We start from the raw sequence: 22564 nt of genomic DNA, 5'->3' as shown, positions 1-22564 counted from the left end.
GGACGTTCGTGCATGGATGGCCGACCCGGGAGTCGTCATGATATCATCCGTAGTTACATCAATATAATACGGCGGTGTTAGTCGGAATGATGCTCTCTAGAAAGCAGTGTTGCCAATTTGGTGCTTTTAGCACCAAATTTAGTGCTTTTTGATTTCTAAAAAGCACCAAATTGCCTTTTTGGTGCCTTTTCAAAAAAAGCACCAACTTGGTGCTTTCTGGCATTTTCATTTAGTGCTTTTGGTGCTTTTTTTATTTTGAACAGTATTAAGTTTAATTGATACAAAAATGTTGTTTAGACTTTAAAGAGCCGAAGAAACTCAAATTTATTGCCAAATATAGAATTCGTTTGTTATGAAGTTGGTATTGATTATTTTTTAATTAATATTGTTATTTAGGGTATTCTGTAGGAAAGTCGAGCGATGAGTGTCGAATTTTTGAATTTGGTAAAGATGTCTTAAAAAACGTTTGTACTAAATTCACAAAAGCACGCACAACTGAAATAAGCAATAGACTCCTTCCTTCCATATAAAAGCTGAAAAACATCACTGATCAAAATGAATTGGAGGAAAGTATTAAAACTGATCAAAAGTGTATACTTGAATAGCGGTTCATAATGGTGAGTACTAAGTTCGAGTTTTCCCGCTAAAGTGAAAACTATATCAGTAAAAAAGGCATTAAATTATGCATATTTGCTGCAAATTTTATTATAACTTGATGGGGAATAGCCACCCTGCCAGCATTTCAAAGTTCCATTTCATCTTCATCGCTACCACAGACTCGTAAATGTCACTACAACCATCCTACTGTGATAGGGGGCAGCATATCATAAAGTACAAAATGTTCTTCATACATGCAGTTTGCCATCACTACTTTTACAAAAGCCATTTTATTTTTTGTGAAACGCCAAGCGCAACCAGCTTGTTATATTTTATTTAAATAAAAGCGAAAATAAAGTTCTGAAAACATAGATTTTACGCTTAAAGGCCGGTATGCACCTCTAGCGAAATTTTCGGTAGCAAAAATTCATTTAAGTCTACAACAAAAAAACAGGGCTGTGTACAACAAATTTTAAACCAGCTAATCGCTTTTAAAAATTGTTAATATATGTTCCAAATATTCCTCAAATAAATTGTTTATTATTTACAGACCTTTTAAAACTTGTACGCACACAATGATTGTAATAAATTAAATGTTTGCTGCCAAAATATGCTTTTGACAACCCTGTTATTTTCATTAGAGGTGCGTACCAGCTTACGAAATTGAACGCTACCGAAAATTTCGTTAGCATAAATAGCAATGCATTTCTTATGGGAATGAAAATTTTCGCTAGAGGTGCATACCGGCCTTAAAATTGTGAAAGGTATATTGGTGAACAATTTTTGATTTTCCAAATGGAATAAAGTGATTGTTTTTCAAATATTTTACAGACACGCTGCCTCCATCGAATAAAAACACTGGCTGATAGACGCTGCAACATGTACTTGTAACTCTACATCATAATTAATGCAAAAAATTATGTTAAATGTGATGTGATAGTGGTATAAATGTTATATTTTTAAGAATTTGTAAATGATTAATCAAATTAATAAATATCTAAACAAACGTGTTTTACTCGACCACAATGATTCTTTTACCACTATCTTAAAATGTGCTTTTTCTGATTGTTTGGAGGGTCTCTTATTGGCGTCGTTCTAAATTGATCTATAAAGGCACCTAATAATTGCACTCATGCGAAACCTTTTTGTAGTAACTTGGCGTGGTACAACTTCTCAATAGTGACGGCGCTTTTCCGACGAGTTTTTGATATCGTATATGATTGTTTTCGACGTACTGGGGATTCTCAGAAGCGCCCCCAAATTAAAAAAATGTTGGCAGGGCAAAAGCAAATTTTCACAAAGTTTGTATTCCTTAAAATTAATTATTAAAGAAAAGTAATTGTGAAAAATGACTATTTTAGCAAGTAAACTCGATCTTAATACCCACCTTAACTTCTTAAAATTCAATTCACAAAAGTTCTATAATACATCTTCGGAAGTTTTTTTTTTTTTTTTTTTTTTTTTTTAGTAGGGCATTTAATTTTCGATTTTGTGGTGAAAGGTGGTATGTTAGAATTTATAATATATTTTTGGTGCTTTTTGGCCTTGGGGAGTTGGCAACACTGCTAGAAAGCCTCTAGACTAGACCCTTGTTTGATAATTATTGGGCCTAACGATGAGGAAATGCTGTAAGTTTGTATTTGCGGTCGGGCTTTCCGGGATGAACTCTCTGGTGAGGATGTCAAGATTTGGCTATGGGATTGGCGTCTGTGCCGCAGGCGTCGTGATGTGTAGGACTCGTCGCTGTCTAAACAGATACAAATTGTTTCCAGTTAGGGTTTAACAAAAGCTATTGAACGATTTGGCCGGGCTCTCTTCTGTTTGAATGATGACTCTCTCCAATGGACATTTGATTAAGACGAACTGTGTAACTCTTTAAAGGCGGGTGGTTCGTAGTCCGAGTGGTTTGGGTATTATTGTTTGTAGTAGTTGTTTGTGTGGAAAGGCAGTGAGGTAGCAGATTCTAGTTTATCCATGTCGAATATGATTTTTTTGTGTCTGTGGTAGAAGGGAAAATAGTGTTACAATTAACTTTAGAAGTTGGAATAGATAAGTATTTCTCAATTGTCAATAGTGATCCTCCGATGCATGTGCTCCATCTGGAATACATCCCACAATTCGTTGGTCCTATACTCAGGTTTCCTCGACCTGCTTCCAGTGCCGTGGCGACTTCTTCATATAATGCCCGTGGTCCACATAATTGACGGCACTGCTCTAAATATATTATCCTGTGGAATCTGTAACGGCCGAATTTAAAGCTAATCCAACTTCGGGTAAGTAGTTATCCCACTGACTGATTAGCTAGCGGTTGTTTGATCTTCGGTCCATTGCCAATACAGGACACGCCTCGTAGCTCCTTAAATGTGTTCGGTTCCTTCTCCGCTGTGTTTACAAGTGTTCCTCTAGTGTTCTCAGAATAACGATGATGTCCTCAAGGTGAGAAAATGCGTAAGGCTCTGTATTTGCAGCTCGTAATTCTGGCTGGGTCCTCCGCAGTGGATTTCTTCGCCACCTGCGTTGTCGACATCGTGTGAGCCGTCAGAGGGAGGCGCTGATAACCAGGGCCAGTAATCCGACATTGAGGAGTCTGTTGATATCCTACCCCAAAGGTTGCCGGGCTCTACTCGTAGCGATGTTCTTACTGGGGGGTTCTTGATAGATTTGCTGATTCACTCCCCCTCGTCCTTGGCATTGACACACAAAGGCTGGTAATCGAGAGCGAAGTTCTCGCACAGGACTAGCGGGGCTTCTGTCGGTGCTTCCTTACTTCATTTTCTAAATTCTAGATGGAAGGCGGTGGCAGGAAGAATTTTAAAAACTCATCCCTGAACGCGTTACTGATAAATTAGTGTTTTGTGGTGTTATGTACCACACGAACTGTCTATTGGGCAAAACTTCGAGCATCGTCTTCATTAGGGTGTCCACACCCATAGTGTCATGAAGGCTTTTTCCCAATCTGACCATGAAATCCAGAGAACTGTGCTCGCCATTGTAGGGTACACTCCACCTTCGAACCTAAATCGCAATGATGTGAACGTCCTGCAGTAGGGTGTTATTATGGTCAACGAGGATCTATGTGGTCCGTTCTATTACATTCGTATGAAAAGCTGTACTACGCTAATGCCAAGGGTCTCTTCATTTGAAATAAGATTTTTCATTTTTGATCTGTTCGATTTTGTTGCTCCAATCTGAATATTTTCTAAATCTTGTTGACGATGCAGACTGGACATACATTTTAAATCAATGGAATGTATGGAGACAGTTTAAGGGTAACATTATTTTTTTCGCAAATGCAATTCGTGATTTTCTTTATCTGAAACTGAACAGGTAACGAACTTTTATTCTACGATGAAACCTCAACGGTTATACTGATTTCACTTCTTGGTTATGAATATGCTAAAGGAGTGAGTTTGTGGAGAATCTGATTACCACTCAATTTCCATAAATTAAAGCAATTACTTCAGCATTATATTTTAGGCCTTATCATCAAATCTGAAAAATCCTTTTGTATGGATGGCCGTACTAATTCTCATCCCTTTCCTGTATCATGGAATATATTAGCATAAAATTTCCAGAGAAACGCCTTTAGGCTATGTTGACAAATTGTTAATGAGCTATGAGTGTCAGAATGACCGCAAAGGCCAACTACCAACTAATGATATAAATTACAATCCAGAAAACCGGTCTGTCAAGTGTGAATGTATGAACAATAGAGTGGAAACGCAAGTAAGGATGTATTTTGATAAGGCATACACTTAAAAAAAATATAGTCATAAGCAGAAAGATTTCTTGACTTTGAAATGCGTATAAGATTGTAGATTTTGACCTTCACTTGAGGATTTTGATGTTATGCCGAGCCAGGGATGAGTCTTTTTTAAAATTAAGACATTTTTTAGGAAGCATTCACGTTCTTTTTACGATATATTAACGACAAAAACTTGGCTAAGAATAAATAAATCTAAGTTAAGAGAAGTATTTCCAACTGTACTCAAGGTACAAAAAGTCAACAAATTTATAGACGATTTAATTAATTTGGAAGATTTTTTTTTCGAATTATTAAAGCCAAATTGACCTCACTCAAAAAAAATCTTTCATGTTAAGATACCCATTTTAAGTCGAATCACTAAGATCTAAGGACAAATTGAAAAGTCTATCGACTTTGGATAAGGAAAACAATTTTATATTAGAGAAATGTGTCTTCTATGCTCAGCAAAATTCGCATTCGTATTTTAAAGACGTTCAAATCTTTGGCCGCATGACAATATTTTTTTCAGTGTTGATAATTTTATATGCCAGCTACATGTGATTACGGAACGGTATGGTATGAACGCATGATTGTTAGAAGGCATATACTGATATCACGTACAAACTTTCAATGGGATAGGATGAAATTTGTTACTCCATTGGACCCTAAAAGCCAAATCTGGAGACCGGTTTATATGGGGTCTACGATTATTTTTTACAAATTTTGAAGATGAACTTAATTCAATTTTTGGCGATGGAGCAACTGCAACCACGGTTACCACAGTTGGTAGAATTCTAACAAAATGTTGCGAACATTTTTTATAGAAATACATGATTGCAAAAATTGTCTAAAGAGATAAAATTGTTAAACATTTTTTTAGAAATAAAATTTTGCAAAAATTTTGTATAGAAATAACAATTTTCGAACATTTTTGTAGAAATAAAATTTAGTAAAAATAGTCTATAGAAATAAAATTTTGCAACAAATTTCTAGAGTTATAAAATTTTGGAAAAATATTCTATAGAAAATCAATTTAGAATTTTCAAAAATAAAATTTTTAAAAATTTTCTATAGAAATAAAATTGAGACAAAATTTTCTATAGAAATAGAATTTAGACAAAATTTTCGATAGAAATGACATTTTTCGAAATTTTTTGTAGAAATAAATTTTAGCAAAAAATTTTGTATAGAAATAAAATTTTCTAGAGATATACAATTTTGCAAACAATTTCTAGAGTTATAAAATTTTGACAAAATTCTATAGAAATAGAAAAAAACCTTTGACAAAATTTTCTATACAAATAAAATTTTGACAGAATTTTCTATAGAAATAAAAATTTGACAAACATTTCTACAGAAATAAAATTTTGCAAAAACATTCTACAGAAATAAAATTTCGCAAAATTTTTCTATAGACAAAAAAAAATGTCAAAAATTTCTATAGAAAAAAAAATCAAAAATTTTCTTTAGAAGTAAAATTTTGCAAAAAATTTATTTCGAAATAACATTTTCCAAAAATTTTGTAAAGAAATAAAATTTTTGAAAACTTGTCTAACGAAAAAAATGTTTCGAACATTTCTGTAGAAATAAAATTTACCAAAAAATTTCTATAAAAATAAAATTTTGACAACATTTTCCATAGAAATAAAAGTTAGACAACATTTTCAATAAAAATAAAATTTTGGCAAAATTTTCTATAAAAATGAAATTTTTCGAACATTTTTGTAGAAATAAATTTTAGCAAAAAAATTTTTATAGAAATAAAATTTTGAAAAATGTTTTATAGAAATAAAATTTAGACGAAATTTTCTATAGAAATAAAACTTTGACAAAATTTTCAATAGAAATAAAATGTTGACAAAATTTTCAATAAAAATAAAATTTTGACAAAATTTTCTATAGAAATAAAAATTTTACAAATATTTCTAAAGAAATAAAATTTTGCAAAAACATTCTACAGAAATAAAATTTCTCAAAATTTTTCTATAGAAAAAAAAATTGCAAAAATTTCTATAGAAAAAAATCAAAAATTTTCTTTACACGTAAAATTTTGCAAAAATTTTATTTCGAAATAACATTTTGTAAAGAAATAAAATTTTGCAAAACTTGTCTAAAGAAATAAAATGTTTCAAACATTTCTGTAGAAATAAAATTTACCAAAAAATTTTTATAGAAATAAAACTTTGACAAAATTTTCTATAGAAATAAAACTTTGACAAAATTTTCAATAGAAATAAAATGTTGACAAAATTTTCAATAAAAATAAAATTTTGGCAAAATTTTCTATAGAAATAAAAATTTTACAAATATTTCTAAAGAAATAAAATTTTGCAAAAACATTCTACAGAAATAAAATTTCGCAAAATTTTTCTATAGAAAAAAAAAATTGCAAAAATTTCTATAGAAAAAAAATCAAAATTTTTCTTTACACGTAAAATTTTGCAAAAATTTTATTTCGAAATAACATTTTGTAAAGAAATAAAATTTTGCAAAACTTGTCTAAAGAAATAAAATGTTTCAAACATTTCTGTAGAAATAAAATTTACCAAAAAATTTTTATAGAAATAAAACTTTGACCAAATTTTCAATAGAAATAAAATTTTGACAAAATTTTCAATAAAAATAAAATTTTGGTAAAATTTCCTATAGAAATGAAATTTTTCGAACATTTTTGTAGAAATAAATTTTAGCAAAAAATTTTGTATAGAAATAAAATTTTATAGAGATATAAAATTTTGCAAAAAATTTCTAGAGTTATAAAATTTTGACAAACTTCTATAGAAATAGAAATAAACATTTCACAAAATTTTCTATAGAAATAAAAATTTGACAAACATTTCTACAGAAACAAAATTTTGCAAAAACATTCTACAGAAATAATTTTGACAAAATTTTCTATAGAAATAAAAATTTGACAAACATTTCTACAGAAATAAAATTTTGCAAAAACATTCTACAGAAATAAAAGTTCGCAAAATTTTTCTATAGAAAAAAAATTGCAAAATATTTCCATAGAAAAAAAATCAAAAAATTTCTTTATAATAAAATTTTGCAAAAATTTTATTTCGAAATAACATTTTCCAAAATTTTGTATAGAAATAAAATTTTGTAAAACTTGTCTAAAGAAAAATTTACCAAAAAATTTCTATAGAAATAAAATTTTGACAACATTTTCCATAGAAATAAAATTTAGAAAAATTTTTAATAAAAACAAAATTTTGGCAAAATTTCTTATAGAAATGAAATTTTTCGAACATTTTTGTAGAAATAAATTTTAGCAAAAAATTTTTTATAGAAATAACATTTTGACAACATTTTCCATAGAAATGAAATTTAGACAAAATTTTCTATAGAAATAAAACTTTGCCAAAATATTCAATAGAAATAAAATTTTGACAAAATTTTCAATGAAAATAAAATTTTGGCAAAATTTCCTATAGAAATGAAATTTTTCGAACATTTCTTAGCAAAAAATTTTTTATAGAAATAAAATTTTGCAAAAAATTTCTATAGTTATAAAATGTTGACAAAATCCTATAGAAACAGAAATAAAATTTTGCAACATTTTCTATAGAAATAAACTTTTGCAAACATATTCTACACAAATAAAATTTTGGAACTCACATTCAATAGAAATAAAATTTTGCAAAAAATTTCTCTAGAAATAAAATTTTTCGAACATTGTTGTAGAAATAAAATTTGTCAAAAACTTTTTATAGAAATAAAATTTTGACAAAATTTTTCTAGAGATATAAAATTTTGCAAAAATAAAATAAATGAATAAAATTTTGCAAAAAATTTCTTTGGAAATAAAATTTTTCAACAATTTTGAAAAAAATTTCCTATAGAAATAAAATTTTCTATACAAACAAAATTTTGCAAAAATTTTGTACAGAAGTAAAATTTTTCAAAAAATTTCTAAAGTTATCAAATATATTCTAGCTATAGAAAATTTTCCACAAATTTTTTGCGGATATAAAATTTTGACAAAATTTTCTATAGAAATAAAATTTTGTCTAAGATTTCTATAGAAATAAAATTTTGCAACATTTTCTGTAGAAATAAAGTTTTGCAAACATATTCTGTAGAAATAAAATTTCGCAAAATTTTTCGAGAGAGATAAAATTTTGCAAAAATTTTCTTTAGAAGTAAAATTTTGCATAAATTTTCTTTAGAAATAAAATGTTGGAAACATTTTCCATAGAAATAAAATTTTCAAAAAAATTTACAGTAACAAAGTTTTTCAAAAATTTTCTATAGAAATAAGATTTTTCAAAAATTTTCTGTAGAAATAAAGTTTACCAAAATTTTCTAAAAAAGTAAAATTTTGTAAAGAAATAAAATTTCGCAAACATTTTCTAAGAAATAAAATTTTACCATAATTTTGTACAGAAATAAAATTATTTGAACATTTTTAGAAATAAATGTATGCCAAAATTTTCCATACAAATAAAATTTTGTAAATCTTTTCTAGAGATATAAAATTTTGCAAAATATTCTAGCGATAGAAAATTTTCTAGAGTTATAAAATTTTGCAAAAATTTTCTAGTGTTTTAAAATTTTGACAAAATTTTCCAGATTTATAAAATTTTGACAAAATCATCTATAGAAATAAAATTTTGCAACATTTTTGTAGAAATAAAATTTTGCGAACATATTCTATAAAAATAACATTTTGAAATGTTTGAAAAATTTTCTATAGAAATGCAATTTTTCAAAAATTTCCTAAGAAATAAAATTTTCCAACATCTTTGTAGAAAAAAAATTTTGACAAAATTTTCTAAAGAAATACAATTTTGAGTAAGTTTTGAGTAAGTAACTTCAAAACGAGATTTTTTTTTTAAATTGTAGATTTTTGGTAAAATTTTCTTAAAATTTGGTAGATTATTTTTGGCACGAGTGGCAACCGTGGTTGCAACACGAAATCTTTTTAAATAATTTAAAAGTTATAAACGCCAATCACGGCTCCAAAAAACATTTTCGAAGTCCCAGAACATAAAATCGTTAGACCAACCAAAGATATTCTAAAGGTTATCAAATCTTCTGCGTACAATTATTAAATATGTTAGATTCGATATAAATTACGAAAAACTGAATGCTATATGAATAGAAGACATTAATTGTTTTGAACTTGTGTCCGCATTTCGTTGTAAAGAATCCGGATGACCTTGTCATTGTTTCTTGAAAAGTGATGAACACAAATCAATTTATGAAATAGTTGATGCAGAAGACTTTTGGCGAGAGATACACGCAAAGAAAAAAAAAACGTTTGGAAAACGTGTACCGAAAACGTTTTTCTTTTGTTAGAGTTTTTTGAATTGCTTCGAAAATTATACACTTTTATCACAAAAAAAAATCGTTTGTTACAAAATTTTTATTTTTTCAATAAAAAAGTTATTTTTGAACCAACAACACAGTCCATTTTGTTTATATCAAACACTGTTCTTTTATAAAGTTAGGTCTTTAATAAGACACATTTTACAGTTCATAGTAAAAATTTAATATAGTAGAATGTAATGTTGAAAATTTTTCGGAATCTTCCGACCATATCTGGCATATATGTAAAAAAAAACTTTGGTCGAAGCAGGGTTCGAACCCACGACCCTTGGCATGCAAGTCGGACATAGCAATCACTGCTCCACGGTGCCCAACTAAATGTATTTTTCTGTTAAATAAACTTTGTTTAATCGGCTCGTGGGCGCCGCAAGCTATGCTATATAAATATAACTTAGTTATATGGGTAATTGCCTATTGATGACAATAACGGCTACATGGCTCAGTGGATAGTGTGTTGGCTTACAAATTGCATGGTCCGCGGTTCGATTCTCCGTCCAGGCTAAAGGTAAAAAAAAAAAATTTTTAAAAATTTATAAAATCGTATAATTTCTTCTACATTGTTTGTGTTACAGAAAAAGGTGCTAAGAACTAAAAAACTTCGTGGAAGTGAGAAAGATGTGAGGGAAAATGCAATTAGCCAAAAAAAAATTTTTTGAGGTAGTCTTTATGAAATTGTTTTTACATCCTGGAAAAGAATAAACGTTTATCACAAAAAGTATATACTTTTCTTGCAAATACACTTAGGTTAGGTTAGGTTATGTGGCAGCCCGATGTATCAAGCTCACTTAGACTATTCAGTCCATTGTGATACCACAGTGGTGAACTTCTCTCTTATCACTGAGTGCTGCCCGATTCCATGTTAAGCTCAATGACAAGGGACCTCCTTTTTATAGCCGAGTCCGAACGGCGTTCCATATTGCAGTGAAACCACTTAGAGAAGCTTTGAAACCCTCAGAAATGTCACCAGCATTACTGAGGTGGGATAATCCACCGCTGAAAAACTTTTTGGTGTTCGGTCGTAGCAGGAATCGAACCCACGACCTTGTGTATGCAAGGCGGGCATGCTAACCATTGCACCACGGTGGCTCCCTGCAAATACACTTCCTTTCAACGAAAAGCAAATGAGAAACGAACTTTGTTTGTCTAAAATTTCGTTTGGGAGGAAAGAATTAATTTTTTGCGTGTAGCCACCATAAAAAAATGCACTTTATGAACCATTATACCCAAATTTATATATTCTCGTAGTTTTACTTTACCCACTCTTCTTGCTCTTTATACCCTGCTCCACACTGTGGAACAGGGTATTATAAGTTAGTGCATATGTTTGCAACACCCAGAAGGAGACGAGATAGACACATGGTGTCTTTGGCAAAAATGCTCAGGGTGGGCTCCTGAGTCGATTCAGCCATGTCCGTCTGTCCGTGAACACATTTTTGTAATCAAAGTCTAGGTCGCAGTTTTAGTCCAATCGACTTCAAATTTGGCACAAGTATGTGTTTTGGCTCAGAATAGATCCCTATTGATTTTGGAAGAAATCGGTTCAGTTTTAGATATAGCTCCCATATATACCGCCCGATATGGACTTATATAGCCCCAGAAGCCAGCGTTTGACCTTAATTTGCTTAAAATTTTGCACAAGAAGAACAATTAGTACTATAGTCAAGTGTGCCAAATTTTATTGAAATCGGTTCAGATTTAGATAAAGCTCCCATATATATCTTTCGCCCGATATGGACTAATGCGGTCCCAGAAGCCAGAGTTTTACCCCAATTTGGTTGAAATTTTGCACAGGGAGTAGAATTAGCATTGTAGCTATGCGTGCCTAATTTGGATGAAATCGGTTCAGATTTAGATATAGCTCCCATATATAGCTTTCGCCCGATTTACACTCATATGACCACAGAGGCCAAGTTTTTGGTCCGATTTAGTTGAAATTGTGCACAGGGAGTAGAATTAGCATTGTAGCTATGCGTGCCTAATTTGGATGAAATCGGTTCAGATTTAGATATATCTCCCATATATAGCTTACGCCCGATTTACACTCATATGACCACAGAGGCCAATTTTTAACTCCGATTTAGTTGAAATTTTGCACAGGGAGTAGAATTAGCATTGTTTCTATGTGTGCCAAATTTGATTGAAATCGGTTCAGATTTAGATATAGCTCCCATATATACGTTTTTCCGATTTCGACAAAAATGGTCAAAATATCAACATTTTCTTTGTAAAATCGTCACTGCTTAGTCGAAAAGTTGTAAAAATGACTCTAATTTTACTAAACTTCTAATACATATATATCGAGCGATAAATCATAAATAAACTTTTTCAAAGTTTCCTTAAAATTGCTTCAGATTTAAACGTTTGCCATATTTTTTACTAACATTGTGTTCCACCCTAGTGCATTAGCCGACTTAAATTTTGAGTCTATAGATTTTGTAGAAGTCTATCAAATTCTGTCCAGATCGAGTGATATTTAAATATATGTATTTGGGACAAACCTTTATATATAGCCCCTAACACATTTGACGGATGTGATATGGTATCGAAAATTTAGATCTACAAAGTGGTGCAGGGTATAATAAAGTCGGCCCCGCCCGACTTTAGACTTTCCTTACTTGTTTTTTAATAAATTTCGCTCCTCATCTGGTTCTTTGTTAAAAATCAGTTTAGGTTTCTTCTAATTGGCGACCTTTACCAGTTACCGTTATTTCAGCAGTCGGACGGACATTTGCAGGTCGACTTAAAATTTCTCCACGGCCCAGAATATATACACAAACTTTATGGGGTCTGAGGTCAATATTTCGATGCATTACAAATGGATTGACAAAGTAAGTAAACCTCGTCCTATGGTGGAGGGTAGAATGAATAAAATGAAAAAAGTCCCAAAGTCATAAAAGGGAAACACTTCATTACGAGGAAGTGGGAAGTTTTTCCGCTAAGATGGTGTCATATTTCATTTTTATACCCTCTACCATAGGATGGGGGATATATTAACTTTGTCATTTCCGTTTGTAACACATCGAAATATTGCTCTAAGACCCCGTAAATTATATTCTGGTTCGTGGTGAAATTCTGAGTCGATTTAAGCATGTCCGTCCGTCCGTCTGTTGAAATCGCGCTAACTTCCGAACGAGCTATCGACTTCAAACTTGGCACAAGTAGTTGTTATTGATGTAGGTCGAATGGTATTGCAAATGGGTCATATCGGTCCACTTTTACGTATAGCCATCATATAAACGGACCCCCAGATTTGGCTTGCGGATCCTCTAAGAGTAGCATATTTCATCCGATCTGGCTGAAATTTGGTACATGGTGTAATATGGCCTCTAGCAACGATGCAAACATTGGTCCATATCGGTCTATAATTATATATAGCCCCCATATAAACCGATCCGCAGATTTGGTTTGCGGATCCTCGAAGAGAAGCAAATTTCATCCGAACCGGTTGAAATTTGGTACGTGGTGTTAGTATATGGTCTCTAACAACCATGCAAGAATTGGTCCATATCGGTCCATAATTATATATAGCCCCCATATAAACCGATCCCCAGATTTGTCCTCGGGAGCCTATTGGAGGAGCAAAATTCATCCGATCCGGTTGAAATTTGGAACGTGGTGTTAGTATATGGCCGCTAATAACCATGCAAAAATTGGTCCATATCGGTCCATAATTATATATAGCCCCCATATAAACCGATCCCCAGATTTGTCCTCGGGAGCCTATTGGAGGAGCAAAAATCATCCCATTCGGTTCAAAATTTGGTACGTGGTGTTAGTATATGGTTTCTTACAACCATGCAAAAATTGGTCCATATCGGTCCATAATTATATATAGCCCCAATATAAACCGTTCCCCAGATTTGATCTCCGGAGCCTCTTGGAGAAGTAAAGTCATCCGATCCCGTTGAAATTTGGAACGTGCTGTTATGGCCGCTAATAACTATGCCAAAATTGGTCCATATCGGTCTATAGTTATATATAGCCGATCCCCAATCACACAAAAATAATCTACCAAAATTTTATTTCTATAGAAAATTTTGTCAAAATTTTATTTCTATAGAAAATTTTGTCAAAATTTTATTTCTATAGACAATGTTGTCAAATTTTATTTCTATAGAAAATTTTAGCAAAATTTTATTTCTATAGAAAATGTTGTTAAAATTTTAATTCTATAGAGAATGTTGCCAAAATTCTATTGAAAATTTTATCAAAATTTTAATTGTATGGAAAATTTTGTCAAAATTTTATTTCTATAGAAAATTTTGTCAAAATTTTATTTCTATAGAAAATTTTGGAAAAATTTTATTTCTATAGAAAACGTTGTTAAAATTTTAATTCTATAGAGAATGTTGCCAAAATTCTATTGAAAATTTTGTCAAAATTTTATTTTTATAGAAAATTTTCTCAAAATTTTATTTCTATAGAAAATATTGTCAAAATTTTAGTTCTATAGTGAATGTTGTAAAAATTTTAATTCTATAGAGAATGTTGTCAAAATCTTAATTCTATTGAAAATTTTGCCAAAATTTTATTTCTATAGAAAATTTTGACAACATTTTATTTCTATAGAAAATTTTGTCAAAATTTTATTTCTAGAGAAAATGTTGATCAAAATTTTATTTCTATAGAAACTTTTGTCAAATTTTATTTTTATAGAAAATTTTTTCAAACTTAATTATATACGTATTTAATCGGCCTTTTTTAGTTTAATATGGACCCCGTATGGACTCCCTTGCAATTTAGAAGACGGTGTTAGGAAGTTTTAAGATACCTTGCCATCGGCAAGTGATACCGCAACCCAAGTAATCCGATTGTGGATGACAGTCTTCAGTAGAAGTTTCTACGCAATCCATGATGGAGGGTACATAAGCTTCGGCCTGGCCGAACTTACGGCCGTATATATTTGTTATTTCTGAGAATTTATTTCATGGGGACTTATTTCCTAGAACTATTTTTTTTGCGTGCATAAACTTTTGGCACCATAATGCATTTCTTTTTGGGGCTTTATTTCATTATTCCTCTATCTATTATCGAATGGGAGAAACTTCGAGAGTCGATATTGGTTCAATAACATCTCTTGATCTCACTCTCTTTCTCTCCCTTTATGGTTTCCTAACATAGAATCTCATGATCCTCTATTTAATATGCACAAAATATTATCAACTTATTATATTTTAGTGTGGTTGATTACGAACGATTGAGATTATGAGCCATGTATGGTCTATGTTGTCCAAGATAACAGCAATGATTAGTGTCCAAATTGATTTGCAATAGTGAGATTAGATTAAGCCAAACATCTAAAATGCAGTGCAACGGCCAAACATTTTCATTATATTCCAATGGTCAGTAGTTCGACACGTTTGTTTGGATCAGGATGTATTTGTTGGCGTTTATTTTGGTGGTGCTAGTTTGGTGTTACCAACGCTATGCCTCCACAAATTATTTAAGGGATGTCACAAATAATATACCCGGGCCCTATGTCATACCTCTTGTGGGTTGTTTGAAGGAATTGGTTAAGTTGCAACCAAAAAGTATGAAAAATAAACTCTGGAACATCTTTTTTTTTCACCTATTCACATGTATTTTTGCATATTCCAGATGTTTTACAGAATGCCCGCGCTTTACACCATAAATATGGCAATGTCTTAAGATTATGGGGTTTAAATAGACTCTTAATCTTGAGTTGTGATACCGAATTCAATGAGCAAGTTTTATCCAGTAATACGCACATAACAAAAATCGATTCCTATGGATTGTTGCATAAATGGATTGGAGTTGGTTTACTCACCAGCGATGGCAAGAAATGGCATTCACGCCGTAAAATAATAACACCAGCATTTCATTTTAAAATTTTGGAAGAATTTCTCGAAGTATTCGATCGACAAGCTACGATACTGTTGCAGTGTTTGGAAGCGAAAGCAGATGGCCGTACAGCATTCGACATCTATCCCTTTTTGTGTTTGTTTACCCTCGATGTAATTGTCGAAACGGCAATGGGTACTAAGGTCAATGCACAAACCAATAAAGAGTTGGAATATTCATCAGCTGTTAGAGAGTAAGTTGTAAATGATAACGATATGTATTGAGAAATGAGGTACACAGAAAAAAACGTAGGTGATAATTTATAACAATCCCCTTGATCCTTGTTAGGTGAATACCTAACTATATAGCTTCTCATTCTTTTCTTAAGAAAACTTTGTCAAAATTTTATTTCTAAAGAAATTTTTGTAAAAATTTTATTTTTATAGAAAATTTTATCAACATTTTATTTTTATATAAATTTTTTTCAATGTGTTATTTCCATAGAAAATTTTAGCAAAATTTTATTTCTATAGAAAATTTTATCTAAATTTTTGTTTCTATAGAAAATTTCCCCAAAATTTCATTTATACAGAAAATTGTGTCAACATTTTTTCTATTTAGTTTTGCTTTGTTTGTTGGTTTGTACTTCAATCATATTTGTTGTTTTGATATCAGTTTGAAAACCATTGCGTTGACTAAACTACAAGAGTAGCTTAACCAACAGAGGAAAAGAATGTTTGTCAAATTTATTTGGGCAGAGCCCTATAGACTGATAACAAAACAAAACGAATGAAATAAAAGGAAGCGCGCTCGAAAAAAAAACCCAGCCAACTGCACTCAAATCGATGATTTGAAATTGGCAAAGGAAAAGAGAAATGTTTGTACAAAGATTTATTTTGGCAAACGCCAACTATCATAAACCTTTTTTCGGAAGGTTCACGGGTGGTTCACTTTGGGTTTGGTGAACTACCTGAATTTGTTCTGATAATTGGTTGATAGTTTTGCTGCAAGTAGAGGATGCTGATGAGGAATGTGGTAATTACGAAACGTGCGTTCATCCAACCATATTGCAGTCTATAGGGCTTTTCCCAAATAAAGTTGACAAACATTATTTTCCTCTGTTGGTTAAGCTACTCCTGTAGTTTAGTCAACGCAATGGTTTTTAAGCTGAGATCAAAACAACAAATAAAATATTATTTCTATAAAAAATTTTGTCAACATTTTATTTCTATTGAAAATTTTGTCAAAATTGTATTTCTATTGAAAATTTTGTCAAAATTTTATTTCTATAGAAAATTTTGTCAAAATTTTGTTTCTATAGAAAATTTTGTCAAATCTTTATTTCTATAGAAAATTTTGTCAAAATTTTATTTCTTTAAATTTTTTTTGCAAAATTTTATTCCTGTAGAAAATTTTGTCAAAATTCTATTTCTATAGAAAATTTTGTTAAAATTTTATTTTTTTTTTTAGAAAATATTGTCAATTCTATTTCTATGCAAAATTTTGTCAAAACTTTATTTCTATAAACAATTTTGTCAAAACTTTATTTCTATAGAAAATTTTGTCAAAATTTTATTTTTTTAGAAAATTTTCTCAAAATTCTATTTCTGTGAAATATTTTGTCAAAATTTAATTTTTTTAGAAAATTTTCTCAAAATTCTATTTCTATGAAATATTTTGTCAAAACTTTATTTCTATAGCAAATTGAATTCAAATTTTATTTCTATAGAAATTTTAATCAAAAGTTTATTTCTATAGAAAATTTTGTCAAATTTTTATTTCTATAGAAAATTTAATAAAAGTTTATTTCTATAGAAAATTTTGTCAAATTTTTATTTCTGTAGAAAATTTTATCAAAACGTTATTTCTATAGAAAATTTTGTCAAAATTTTATTTCTATGGAAAATTTTGTCAGAATTTTATTTCTATAGAACATTTCTAGAAAAATTTTGTCAAAATTTTAGTTTTTTAAAAAATTTTGTCAAAATTCTATTTCTATGAAATATTTTGTCAAAACTTTATTTCTATAGCAAATTTTATTTCTATAAAAAATTTAATCAAACTTTTATTTCTATAGAAAATTTTGTCAAAATTTTATTTCTTTAAAATTTTTTTTCCAAAATTTTATTTCTGTAGAAAATTTTGTCGAAATTCTATTTCTATAGAAAACTTTGTCAAAACTTTATTTCTATAGAAAATTTTGTCAAAACTTTATTTCTATAGAAAATTTTGTCAAAATTTTATTTCTTTAAATTTTTTTGCAAAATTTTATTCCTGTAGAATTTTTTTTTAAAATTCTATTTCTATAGAAAATTTTGTCAAAATTTCATTTTTTTAGAAAATTTTGTCAAAATTCTATTTCTATGAAATATTTTGTCAAAACTTTATTTCTATAGGAAATTTTGTCAATATTTTATTTCTATAGAAAATTTTATCCAAATTTTATTTCTGTAGAAAATTTAATCAAGATTGTATTTCTATAAAAAAAAAATTATCAAAATTTTATTTCTATAGAAAATCTTGTCAAAATTTTATTTCTTTAAATTTTTTTTCCAAAATTTTATTTCTATAGAAAATTTTGTCAAAATTTTATTTTTATACCCACCACCATAGAATGGTGACGGGGGTATAATAAGTTTGTCATTGCGTTTGTAACACATCGAAATGTCGATTTCCGACTATATAAAGTAAATATATTCTTGATCAGGGAGAAATACTAAGACGATATGACGATGTCCGTCTGTCTGGCTGTCTGTCTGTTGTAATCACGCTACAGTCTTCAATAATGAAGCAATCGTGCTGAAATTTTGCACAAACTCGTCTTTTCTCTGCAGGCAGGTCAAGTTCGAAGATGGGCTATATCGGTCCAGGTTTTGATATAGTCCCCATATAAATCGACCTCCCGATTTGGGGTCTTGGGCTTATAGAAACCGCAGTTTTTATTCAATTTGCCTGAAATTTTAAATCTAGAGGTATTGTAGGACCACAAATACGTGAACCAAAAATTGTGAGTATCGGTCCATATTTTGGTATAGCCCCCATATAGACCGATCTCCCGATTTTACTTCTTGGGCTTATAGAAACCGCAGTTTTTATCCAATTTACCTGAAATTTGAAATTGTGAGTATCGGTCCATATTTTGGTATAGCCCCCATATAGACCGATCTCCCGATTTTACTTCTTGGGCTTATAGAAACCGCAGTTTTTATCCAATTTACCTGAAATTTGAAATCGAGAGGTACTTTAGAACCGTAAAGAGGTGTGCCAAAAATGGTGAGCATCGGTCCATGTTTTGGTATAGTCCCCATATAAACCAACCTCCCGCTTTGGGGTCTTGGGCTTATAGAAACCGTAGTTTTTATCCAATTTGTCTGAAATTGAAAATCTAGAGGTACTTGAGCACCATCAAAAGGTGGTCCGTATCGCTCCATGTTTTGGTATAGCCTCCATATAGACCGATCTCCCGATTTTACATCTTGGGTTTATAGAATCCGTAGTTTATATACAATTTGTCTGAAATTTGAAATTTATAGGTATTTTAGGACCATAAAGAGGTGTGCCACAAATGGTTAGGCTCACAAAAACGTGTATCGGATTAAGTTTTTATCGGTCCTTTTGGTAATGCCTCCATATAGACCGACTTCACTTCTTGAGGGTATAGAAGGCGCACTAATCATGAAAATTGCTTAAAACTCAATGTAAAATTTTATTTTCGTAGAAAATTTGGTCAACATTTGATTTCTAGAAAAATGTTGTCAAAATTTTATTTTTATAACAAATTTTGTCAAAATTTTATTTCTATATAAAATTTTGTCAACATTTTATTTCTTTAAAATTTTTTTCCAAAATTTTATTTCTGTAGAAAATTTTGTCAAAATTTTATTTCTATAGAAAATTTTGTCAAAATTTTATTTCTATAGAAAATTTTATCAAAAGTTTTTTTCTATAGAAAATTTTGTCAAAACTTTATTTCTATAAAAAGTTTTGTCAAAATTTTATTTCTATAGAAAATTTTGCCAATTAAATTTTCTCTTTAAATTTTTTTTCCAAAATTTTATTTCTGTAGAAAATTTTGTCAAAATTCTATTTCTATAGAAAATTTTGTCAAAATTTTATTTCTATAGAAAATTTTGTCAAAATTTTATTTCTATAGAAAATTTTGTCAAAACTTTATTTCTATAAAAAGTTTTGTCAAAACTTTATTTCTGTAGAAAATTTTGTCAATTAAATTTTTTCTTTAAATTTTTTTTTTCAAAATTTTATTTCTGTAGAAAATTTTGTCAAAATTCTATTTCTATTGCAAATTTTATCCAAATTTTATTTCTATAGAAAATTTTATCAAAGGTTTATTTCTGTAGAAAATTTTGTCGAAACTTTATTTCTATAAAAAATATTGTCAAAATTTTCTTTCTATAGAAAATTTAGTCAAAACTTTATTTCTAAAGAAAATGTTGACACAATTTCTTTCCTGTTTATAAATAGATAAATAACTGATATCTTTAAATCCCAATTTCAGAATGACAGCACTTATGGCCAAACGCTTTACAAGCATGTATATAAGAAGTGAAGTCGTCTTTACGATTCTCAAACCATCTTTGAAAATGCGTCAAACGAAACTTATTCAAATAATGCATAAATTCACCAAAGGTGTTATAGAGGAGAGACGTATAGCATTACAGAAATCATTGAGGGAGAAATCTTCTACAACTATTGCGGATAATATCGATGTGGGAACTAAGAAGCGTTTGGCCTTGTTAGACGTTCTTCTACAGTCTACCATTGATGGAGAACCCTTAACGGATGAAGATATTCGTGAAGAAGTCGATACCTTCATGTTTGAGGGACATGATACAACAGCTTCAGCTTTAAGTTTTGCCCTTCATCTTTTGGCCAGACATCTCAAGGTACAACAGAAAATTGTAGATGAAATCTATGAAATTTATGGGAAAAAGGAGACTAACGGAATACCCTTCAGTCTGGCTAATTTGAAAGATATGAAGTACTTGGAATGTGCCATAAAAGAATCACTTCGTCTCTATCCACCAGTACCAATTTTTGGGCGTCAATTTAAACATGATTTCAAATATAGTGAGTACACATGATCAAGGTCATTTGCAAAGGTCATTTATTAATTTTCATCTTCCTTTTAGCTCATTCGAAACTTGGTAATGGAATTATACCAGCTGGAGCTGAACTTTATATAGGCATGGGTAACACACTGCGGCAACCAGAGCTTTATACAAATCCTGATGAATTTATACCAGAACGTCATTTAAATGCAGATGAAAAGTTCTCCCTCAGTGCAAGTCCCTTTAGTGCAGGCCCTCGTAATTGTATAGGTCAAAAATTTGCCATGAACGAAATGAAAGTTGCCATAATACGAATTCTCCGAATGTATGAACTTCTACCATTAGGTTCAGACGTCTCACTGGTCACCAACATTGTATTGTGCTCAGCCACTGGTATGCAATTGGGCATGAAGAAAAGATCGTAATTAGCTGTAGTTGGCTAAATAAAATTTTTTGAATTAAAAATGTACACTGAAAGAAAAGTTTTCATATCTGACAAACAAAGCAAACATTTTGTTTAAATAAAAATGATTAGAAATAATCGTTAAATCGCTTGCCATAATTTCCGATTTAGTTGGTGTTGTAGAAAATCCTTTATAACAAAGGAGTATTTCGTTTCGTGCACTAAATTATAATAGCCGCCAGAGTGGCCAATGTTGAAGCATCTGCGAATACTGAGAGTTGAGTACTTGATCAGATTCCTCAATTTGTCCTTGGAATCACTCATTAAACTCGATGTATGGAAGATGCGTAGGGTGATTCCACTACTGAAACCAGGCAAAGAGAAGAAGAGAATCGAGCAAAGCTGAATCCTACAGACTGATTCACTTTCTAGTGCTAGTAGCCAAGACTCTTGAGGCACTACTTCTCTCCAGCCTTGTGAACAATTTTCCAGCTGCCAACCATCAACATGGATTCCGCAAAGTACATAGTCCAACGACAACTTTGCATGTCATTTTAGCATATATCAATAGATGACTCAATCAGCCCAAGCCGGTCCTCATTGAGCTTGACCTATCGAAGGCATTCGATACCGTCCTTTATGCCAGACTGTTCGAGGACATCGAAAATACATACCTACCGGCAGAAACAAAGCATCTGTGCAGGCGCCTGTCGCATGTGGAATTTAAGGATAATAAGCCAAGAACCCCGTAGAGTGAAACAGGACGTTCTCTAAGGCGAGTATAGTGAAACAGGACTTGACCTAAAGCGGTTCATATCACCGGCTCTGTTCAACCGTGGTGCAATGGTTAGCATGACCGCCTTGCATACACAAGGTCGTGGGTTCGATTCCTGCTTCGACCGAACACCAAAAAGTTTTTCAGCGGTGGAATTTCCCACCTCAGTAATGCTGGTGACATTTCTGAGGGTTTCAAAACTTCTCAAAGTGGTTTCACTGCAATGTGGAACGCCGTTCGGACTCGGCTATAAAAAGGAGGTCCCTTGTCATTGAGCCTAACATGGAATCGGGCAGCACTCAGTGATAAGAGAGAAGTTCACCAATGTGGTATCACAATGGACGGAATAGTCTAAGTGAGCCTGATACATCGGGCTGCCACCTAACCTAACCTAACCGTTACTATTCTCTATTTCACCCCCTACGGACAGTGTCCAGATTTATTATATGTGGACGATGGCATTGTATCCGGCCCATAGTTCATGACGTCTGCGAGCGATTAAACATCTACAACAGAAGTAAGCAAGCAGTTGATTTAGGAGTCTATTACCCGAGTTATATTCGACAGCCTTTTTATGTCGTCTGCCCATGCCACTGCAATTTGTGATAAGTTGCGCGGTAAAAACAATGTCCTCATGTCGTTTGCCGGCAGCACTTGGGGTGCGTACAAAGAAACCTTTTTTTGACTACCTATAAGGCAATTAATTGGCCGGTCAGTGGTAAACTATACAGTGCCAGTGTGCACACCTCAGACAATTAATACGAAGTGGAACAACATAGAAACCTGCCAGAACGGTGCTCTTAGATCTGCGGCAGGTTGTCTCGGCAGTACTCACC

At 31.1% G+C, this 22564-nt stretch overlaps 1 protein-coding gene and 1 long non-coding RNA gene across 2 annotated transcripts; both read left to right on the top strand.

Moving 5' to 3' along the window:
- Positions 1-400: 400 nt before the first annotated feature.
- On the top strand, positions 401-1623 carry LOC142242945 (uncharacterized). Its single transcript, XR_012724264.1, has 2 exons — positions 401-617; positions 1429-1623. It is a non-coding gene; the product is annotated as an uncharacterized LOC142242945 (long non-coding RNA).
- A 13414-nt stretch (positions 1624-15037) lies between these two features.
- LOC142242944 (cytochrome P450 4d8-like) lies at positions 15038-21099 on the top strand. The gene is made up of 4 exons (XM_075314416.1): positions 15038-15210; positions 15278-15734; positions 19998-20569; positions 20632-21099. Exons 1-4 carry the CDS (start codon positions 15054-15056, stop codon positions 20973-20975), a joined length of 1530 nt encoding a protein of 509 aa, XP_075170531.1. The 5' UTR covers positions 15038-15053; the 3' UTR covers positions 20976-21099.
- The last annotated feature ends 1465 nt before the right edge of the window (positions 21100-22564 follow it).

Source organism: Haematobia irritans, chromosome 1 (genome assembly GCF_050003625.1).
Source record: "Haematobia irritans isolate KBUSLIRL chromosome 1, ASM5000362v1, whole genome shotgun sequence".
In the NCBI taxonomy this organism is placed as follows: Eukaryota; Metazoa; Arthropoda; class Insecta; order Diptera; family Muscidae; genus Haematobia; species Haematobia irritans.
Note: the sequence above shows the minus strand (reverse complement) of the source record. Positions and strands in the feature narration are given on the sequence as shown.

Coding starts and splice junctions, on each gene's coding strand:
- LOC142242944 (XM_075314416.1), top strand. CDS start 15,054: ATGTATTTGTTGGCGTTTATTTTGGTGGTGCTAGTTTGGTGTTACCAA. Junction 15,211..15,277: donor GGTTAAGTTGCAACCAAAAA/GTATGAAAAATA, acceptor TGCATATTCCAG/ATGTTTTACAGAATGCCCGC. Junction 20,570..20,631: donor TAAACATGATTTCAAATATA/GTGAGTACACAT, acceptor TCTTCCTTTTAG/CTCATTCGAAACTTGGTAAT.